At 37.1% G+C, this 8,970-nt stretch overlaps 1 protein-coding gene across 1 annotated transcript; it reads right to left on the minus strand.

The window, feature by feature from the left end:
- Positions 1-2,411: 2,411 nt before the first annotated feature.
- LOC104598264 (RHOMBOID-like protein 13) lies at positions 2,412-4,313 on the minus strand. Its single transcript, XM_010260227.3, has one exon. It carries the CDS (start codon positions 3,685-3,687, stop codon positions 2,872-2,874), a length of 816 nt encoding a protein of 271 aa, XP_010258529.1. The 5' UTR covers positions 3,688-4,313; the 3' UTR covers positions 2,412-2,871.
- Between the last annotated feature and the right edge of the window lie 4,657 nt (positions 4,314-8,970).

An 8,970-nucleotide genomic window follows, 5' to 3' on the forward strand; every position in this document is an offset into this window, starting at 1 on the left:
TTTGAAATTCCATTTTTAGTCAAACTTATTTGACCATCTCTAGTCTTCAAAGCACCCCCACCCGAACTGGAATCACCCGCCAACAAAATATGTACCAACTTATATCTCACTATGAAGCCCATCATAAAAGTGAGATCGGTCATGTATGTGGTTGATCCGGCCTCAAACTCCCCTCATTGACTCACCCTTCTACTCAAATAGTTGGATAACATTACATGCAATCACCTGCGCATAAGATTTAACCTGGGCCGTTGGATCAACCGCTTATGTATGAGATTTTCTTATAAAAGAAGAGCCATGTTCCATGCCTTTCAACTTCCAGCCTTTTGCTCTTCCTTGTGTTAAGTTCTTTCCCTCAACATTTTGGCCTCGTTCATTTAGAACTTTGCAACTTACCAGGTAAACATTTCCTGGGTAAATTCATTTACCCATGTTCTTTTATTTCTCAAGTTTTCCAAGTAATAAAATTACATTTTTACTCATAAAAAGTTGATATTAAAATGGTCAAAGTTGTCCTATCATGTTTTGTAAAATTCCCCCAGGGAAAAAGTTACTTACTCATCCATTAGCCAACTTTCCCCACCTTATTTACTGTAAATGTAAATGAATGGGGCCTTTACGTCCTTTCTCTTTTCACATACATCATCATCTTATTCTCCACCGTCACCTCTTCACCATCAAGCTTCAATGGATGAAACAATCCATGCTTCATATGCAACCCCATCAATGAAAACTTCAATAATACGTGGCACCAGCTCTGGTTTTCAACCATCCTTATCCTGGCTGCATTGAAGGTCAGATACATCTAGAAGTACCAATTCTCCTCTACAAAGTTTTGCAATCTTTGTGCACAGAGGTAGCCCCAATATTCTCGAGAAATAGCCCCTGTCGGTTTCAATACTTTTACATTACTGGAGTAAGCCCACCTTTGTAATGTTACCAGTTCCTACTTGGTCACTACTGATGTCGCAGCAAACTATGACAAACACTGTGGGATAACTACCACTGCCTTGTTTACTTCAAAAGGAATAATCTTTATCTTGCCTGCAAACTTCAAGACCCCTTTTATTTCTTCACCCAACACGCTCAATCTTTTATTTTTTCTTTCACCGAAAGCACTAATCTCTTTTGTCATTCTTTAGAATCATTAATCCAAAGTTTTGGTTTCTCTGACTTTGTAATGAAGAGAGCATCCTTTCCAGAACCAATTTTACCATTAATCTTCTCAGTTGAATAGCTGACCTGCGCTTTAGTTTCTTCCTTTTTACTTCCCCTCTCTGCAATTTTTTGAGTTTCAACATTGCTATCCAAGCACTCTTTTATCATCCTTGCTATCTGCATCCATCCTATAGCTCTTTTTCCTTCTGGGAAACATGTGTATTGCCTTCACCTTCTTCATAAATCAACCCTTCCTTTCTCTTTCCTTTCTGCATAATATTTCCTACCTTCTTTGACATGACAGTCCTTCCATTCCTGTCTTGGTTCTGCTCCTTTTGCTCCCTCCAAAATCTTCTGGAACACAATTTTGCTCTTCCTGCTAGTATCAGGGAAGCTCTTCTCAATTCTACAATCTTCAAAACTGTAGTTTTCCTTGTTAACACTTCTTCCAGGATGAACATCTTTGCCTCTGTCTTCGAAACCTTCATCTTCTTGCTGGTGTGAATTCTTCATCTTTTTAGAGAGTCATAAAATTATCATGGTACAACAATCACACATAGCTCATCACTCTACCTTAGTTTTTGCCAAAGAAAAGAGGAACTCAATATATAATGAGAAAGAAGACCAAAAGAAGTAAAAGATTTTGCATTTTATTTCTTGCAGGACATCAATCAACAAGAAAGAAAAGTTGCAAAGCCCAATGGAATAGGTACTTCATTAGACATTTTATACTGAAGTACCTATTCTATTGGACTTTGCAACTTTTCTTTATGAGATATTTTATAATGAAGCATGGTTTATTATGTCCATTATCTTTGTTTAAGTTGTTATAGTAATGTAGATTTCATATTGCGAACATGTTTATTGTGTAATGAAAACAGACATATTGATAAGAAAAATGAAAAAGAAAAACTCGTAAAGCTTAGGCCTTCCATTTTTTAATTATAATTTCGATGATGGATAATTCATAACAAATTAATGACATGGTTAGGACCAAACAATTTAATGTCAAATGAGTAAGTCAAAAAACTATTGACTAACATTTAACAACAAGGTGTCATCCTATCGAACCTTGGCAATGGAGTCAACTTGGGGGAGTCAACATTCAATGAAACAAACAAATGCGTATAACTCAGAAAAGCTTCACAGCCATGCATTCCACATATAACTCAGTTGATCACAAACAAATGCGAATTTCTTACTTTAATTTTTATTTTCTGGGGGATCTTCAAATGCAAGACAAGCCAAAACGGTAGAATCTAAAGCAATCAAAGTCATATATTTCAAAAATCCAAAAGAATACATCTGCAAAAAATTATATGGAATATTACAGAAGTTCAATGATCTGTAAGTTTGAATATCATATTTGACAGTGATTTGCATGTCAAATTAGTCAAAAAACTGCAACAACATACCCATATCAGTATATCACAATAGAAGATTCACCCATACAAGAATACTTGTAGAGGGATCATGAACCTCCTTGCAGTACCAACCAAAAGCAACTGTACTAGAACACCTGTTTCACACCATAGGAGCTCCGCATATTTAAAAGACTTCAACGCCTTCAACCAGAACCTTATAACGCATTGCAATTGCAAGACCCAGATACTACCTTGACAAAATAGGTACTGATACAGTGTTGATATGGTATAATTCTGTATAGAGTCAACCCCTCCTCCAAAACGGGTGGAACAGGGACTATATCAGAAGCTAGACAAGTTCAGAACCTCCCAATGAAAGTGTGTTCCTCTGTAATGTTCTACCATTTCTGGATGCAAGAAAACCAACAGAAGGCAATGAAGGATCTGTAACAGGTTCTATCTCAATAAAGGCAAAGTCAAAGGCACCAGAGCGCTTCAAACTGAAGACAAATACAAGTATGATCCATCCGACCATAGAAATAGCCCAGTAATTGTTCATCCCATGGATCAAACCCCAAGCAATAGAGTACCCAACAATAATTCCTGATAGATGTCCAAGAAAGCTTGCCTGTGGAACAATTATTGAAGTAATGATAAGAGACTCAAAAGGTGCAAAGCTGATAGGAAGTGAAAGGAATCCAAACAGGTCCAGCTTAGAGGATGGTTGCTTCACTGCAAGGATTGTCATCCAACCAAACACAACACATGAGTAGCCAACAGCTGTCACTCTTCGAAAATAGTCTAGCTTAAATTTCTGGATCAAAATATGGTAAATTCCTAGAACCAGCACCCCTGATAAGACTACCAGAATAAGAGTATAATGGAGATAGAATTTAACACCCAGACCCATGTGCCCTAGCTGCTCCACCACTCCAAGACTCCAAAGGGCGCTCATATTGAAAACCAAATGAAGCACACTTATGTGGGAGAATGCAGAAGTTATTATTCTCCAATAGTGGCCTTCAATAGCCGTTTCATGACTCAAACCCACATGTGCATACCCAATGCCTTTCTTCTGTATGTAAAACCAAATTGCACTGCATATCCCTATTATACAACTTGTTGCAGGCTTTTGCAGGATCTCATAGAATAGCGGTCTCCCCATCTCGGGAGGACCTATTTTTGTTACTCAAGCCTCAACCTACTTGAGTAAGACCCACTTCAGCAAGCCCAATTAATAGTGATGCTTGAATCGGAGTTCTTAGAACCCAATAACCAGTTCCAGCGCAAGGCAATCTCACTACATCATCCAATATACTAAACCCATTTGCACCAATTTTCTCATCGAAATCGTTCAAAACCTAGAAGTTGTACGAGACATTCACAATCACGTTACCAGAACAACCCTAAAAAATCTGAACTTCAACCCGTTTCACCATTTCATCACAAGAAACCATCCAAATAAAGATGAAACTATAAGACACAACTAAAAGAAACCCAACTCTAAATTACAGTTTTCTAGAAAGAACACAGAAATGCCAATGGATTTGAACGGAGAAAACGATGAAGTGAGCTTTCCTTGCGTGTTTTGCACGTAAGAGAGACCTCAAATCTAGGGCTTACAAAATCAAAACAAATTACATAAAATCAGGGTCTTTAAGGGATCTCCATCACCTCTCTGCAAGGATCCGAGCTCTTGTTTTGCCCTGAATTTCTGGCTTCTGCACGGTTACGGTGGGAACGTCGGAGCCAAACTGCTTCTACGTCTAGTTCCTTCTTCTCTCTAGACTTCAGTATGGTGTAATGAAGGTCTATTTAATGTGACTTAATTACCCCTATTAATAATTGCAATTACCGGGACAAGGACAACTCCTGAAATTTTAGTGATTACCCAAACACAGAGAAAACTTTGGCTGTCCGCTTGACAGCCTGTGCTGCACACAGGCTCCCTCCACGTGATACATTGATTCATTAGGTGGCGTTTGGTATAAATTCCTTTTATTTGATAAACAATGCCATGCCATTGCCAAATCAGTATTTATCCTATTATGCGAATTCATATGCATAGGTATTGATAAAAGTTGGTCTTAATTTATGTGCATGGCAATTGTTGGGAAAAACTTCATTTTAACGATTTTCCCAATAGTTAAGGCTTAGCTACCTAGATATGTAAATCAGGTTGTATCGTCTATAGCCTGACATGATTTTGAACCAGCTGGGCATGATGGTTCATGGGTCGTGCCCAAAACAGCATGATTGTATAGACCATGTCGGGCTTGGGGTTTCAGATCCGCAGGTCAGGTCGGCATGACCCATATATATTTATATTACATAGTATATAATATATTAATAAAATAAAAAAATTGTTTTCAATTTTATTATACAATTTTGTTTAATTATATTGTATATATAAACAATTGTATACAGCAAAATTCATAAAAAATAAAAATTTTAAGATTTTCTTTTCAATTTTCTAAATAAATAACTTTGTCCCGATCCATGGCCCAACCCGTGGCACGACACGTCATAGCACAAGCCCGTGTGGGCTTGGGCCATGGGCCGTGCTAGGCCGATCCCCCAAAATATCCTAGGGAAGGGAGGCACGACTCGGGATAGCACATGCATTTTGCACGAGCTACACGTGGGTCGTGTCGTGCTAGCCCAGCACAACCCATTTTATAGCTCTAGGTTAAGCATTTTATTCATTGTTCTGCTAATGTGGTGCCTAATGGCAGCTAGTTGTCAATAAATGATTTATCAAGTACTTTTTCTTGGTTTTGAAGACAATTCAACCACAAACGTTTATTTAATAAACGAAAGCTATACCAAACACCTATTTAATCTTCACTCTATTTGTTTCTCTTTTTGTTTTTTTTATGAAATCTTACCTCTAACTCTTGCATAGTTTTTATGCTAAATAATAGATTACGACCCTTTATAGTGGCATTTAGGTGGCGTTTGATAAATCTGAAATCTGAAAAATTAAAAAAATATTAAAGGCGTTTGAAATCTAAAAATAGACATAAATGCTTTTTGACTTTTTAGAGGCTCTAAACAGAAAAGGTTGTTTGTGTTGGACTTTCATTTGCAACAAATACCCTCAACTTTCACATTTCAACACTTTGCTTCCTCTCCATTAGAATTTTGTCGATTAATTTTAGAAGAAAGACTCTCATGACTGATATTTGTTTGATAAACATTTTTTTATAAGTAAGTTAAACATGCAAGGTGCCAATCAGCTGATTGATAAGGTCTCTTACTAATCGTAGCAGAGACTTGGGATCGAATTCCGCCTGCACCTAGGTTGGGAGATGGGATACCCCATTGTGTAGCCCTTCAAAAAATATAAAAAAGGAAAAAAAAAAAAGATTGACCTAGGGAGATGACCATACAAAAGTACTCCCCTCCAAAAACTTAATCTTTGAAACAATTGTCCTTTTCCATCCAAAGCCAACACTATTCTCGGCAATGGAGATTATCAAGATTCCTTTCCACAATGAGAGCCATCTCAACAGCTTTTCAATTCAGCTTCATAGCATCTTTCATAAAGCCAGATTTGCGTCCTTTAGCCATAATAAAAGTTTCGTCCTTATCAAAACAGTACACACCAAAAGATATTCCAATTATAATTTGTTTTATACATAATCCAATTCATACTTCTATCCCTATTCAGAAAAAAGCATATCATTCCTACTAAGGATGTCAATGGATCAGCGGTTTTGGATTGGACTCCGTCCAGTCCAAAATCAATTTGGACAGATTGGACAGACCAACAAGACATATTGGATTGGACCAATCCGGACCAAAATATTTATTAGATTGGATTGGATCTGGTCCATCCTAACAAATTTATATTGGATTGTGTTAGATTAAGCCAATATCTGATTCATTGATATAAGATAAGAATATATGTGTCAATGGACCGGGTTTAGATTAAAACCAATCTAAATCAAAATGAATTTGAACATATTGGATGGTCCGGACATTGAATTGGACCAGTCCAAATTGATACAAAACGTTCATTGGATTGGATTGGACCTGCTCCATTTATAAGGGACTCACATTGCATTGGAACGGATTGGATCAAATCCAGTCTAATTGGCACCCCTAAATTTCCCAGTAGTCAAAGTGAAGTATCAAGTAATCACTAACCAAGAGACAATATTCTGGCACATTACTTTATTAAGGATTTGCTAATAAAAAAAAACGTCTGAATGAGCTGGAAACAAAATAATACACACCCGGCTGAGTTACTTATCACGGTTGAACACACAAGTACTCAATGTAGGCCCCATCTGGGACATAGCTGTACTGCACGCCAGTGTGTTCAACTGTGATAGGTAGTTCAGCCAGGTGTGTATATTTTTGTCTCCAACTAATCCGCTCCCAAAAAATTTAAGAGGTCCAAAATATCCCTCCACCCATTCTCATCAAACAAAAGAGTCTAAGGACTAGGAAAAAGAACCGAACGAACCAAGGGGCAAAAACATAGATATGCATAAGATTTTCTTGTTGTGATCCACAAAATATACATAAATCATCTTCTATGGTTCCCATCTTATACAATTTTGACCTAACTGGGATTGATCCCTGAATCAGTCTCCACAAAAAGAGTTAAGTTTCTTAGGAATTTTTAATTTCCAGGTGCATTTAAACTAAATTAAACCAAAATTTCTCCCAATCGCTTATTCGACCACAGTATTGTGTCTTCCCTCTTATTAAAAATGTGTGTGCCTAGGATTATTTGATATTCCAATGGGAAAATAGGCTGAATTAGATTCTAATTCCATTGACTCGTACCCTGAATTATTAGGTCTTTCACTGTTAAGACTTTGATGTTGTTTCTCAGGGGGGACCCATTAGACAGACAAATTTGCCATCCTCATAGATCCAGGGGAAGTCCCATATATTTAATTCAGAGCCTTTTTGGATTTGAAAAACTAATTGGCCTGCTAAAGCTCAGTTTGGAAAGACAGTACAAATAGATACAAAATATTACAAAATACCAGATTTTGCACCCTATATATTTGTATTTGTACTCCTTCCAAACTGAGCCTAAAGAGATTAGGCTCTGGTTTAAAGCTCTCCAGACATGAGAAGCTTCCTTTGGCACTTTTCTAGGGGTTTTTTTATTTGGTTTCGAAGATATTTACCTTTTAAAACCTTGGCCTACAAAGTGTCCTATTCATGCTAATTTGACTAACAGACCTTTATTAAGCCAGCCTAGGTTTATAAATCCTAACCCCCAAAATTCTTTGGTGCTCTCAGCTTCTCCCACCCCACCCATCTTAGCTTTTTCTTTCCATTCCCTTCTTGCCACCAGAAGTTTCTCTCAACTTTTTCCATCTCCTTAACTGCTATGTTTGGTTTGAAGGGAAAAGGTAGGGAAAGGAAGGGAGATGTAGGGAAACCTATATAAGGTTTGTAAAAGGTTTTTCTACATTTTCCCTTCCTTTCCCTACTTTTTCCTTTAAACCAAACACATCCTAATTGTTTTCAGAGAAAATTTGGTGACACTCATGCTATAGAGGAGAACCGCATGCAACACAGATTTATCAAGATAGGGAAGAAGCTTTCCAGCTGTTTAATTTTTGGTGCATTTTTTCCATCACATACTCTAGACTGATGTTTTTTATTTTTTCTTTCAAACACAGAGGGACCCTTAGATATCTTGAGTTTTTATCAAGATCAGCCATTTTCATTTGTCTCCTTAGCATCCTTTCTCTCCTGTGGAGAGTATTTTTACTGAAGAAGATACCTGATTTTTGGAAATTGACTCAAGTCATGAAAGTTTTTTTAACACATCTAAAATATTAACTGCCTCTTCTCTATTAGTTTTTCCAAACAAAAGAACATCTTAGCAAACAAGTGTGAGACTTGAGGGAACCATTTTCTTACATATTTGTATAAATCCTTTACTTATGTTTCTTTTTTCTTCTCTTATCTAAAGTGGGTGAAAAAAGAGATGATGTAAATTGCCTTGTCCATTTTTATCATTTTGAAATGTCATCCTTTCACCCATGTGAATTTTGAAAGGGTATTTTAGTAAATTAACCTTTTTCTGTTAATCTAATTAATAGAGAGAGGAAAGTGCTGAAATCTAAAAGTTTAGGGATTTGTCTCAAATGAAAGTTTAGGGGGCTAACTTTCACTACCGCCAAAGTAGAAGGTGGTAATCTATAGTTTCAGAAGAGAGGTCAACTGATTTATATTCTAGATTAACTGGCAAAGGTGAGCGACAGGGGAAGTCTCTGGTGGAGTGTAAGTATTCTTATCAGGTTTGGACTGTAAGCGCTTGGTCCAGCTAGGTGGATAGCTTATAAGTTCAAAGCGCTTCTCCCTGATATGGAGAGGGTGCTCATAATGATCACAAAACTGCCGGAAACATTGAGAGTTGTAGCATCAAGATTGGGTGGAACTCTTATTTAATATGCTCTTCTTGAAGAAT

The sequence above is a fragment of the Nelumbo nucifera genome, chromosome 7, assembly GCF_055504915.1.
Source record: "Nelumbo nucifera cultivar China Antique chromosome 7, China Antique-T2T, whole genome shotgun sequence".
Taxonomy (NCBI): domain Eukaryota; kingdom Viridiplantae; phylum Streptophyta; class Magnoliopsida; order Proteales; family Nelumbonaceae; genus Nelumbo; species Nelumbo nucifera.

Coding starts and splice junctions, on each gene's coding strand:
- LOC104598264 (XM_010260227.3), bottom strand. CDS start 3,687: ATGGGGAGACCGCTATTCTATGAGATCCTGCAAAAGCCTGCAACAAGT.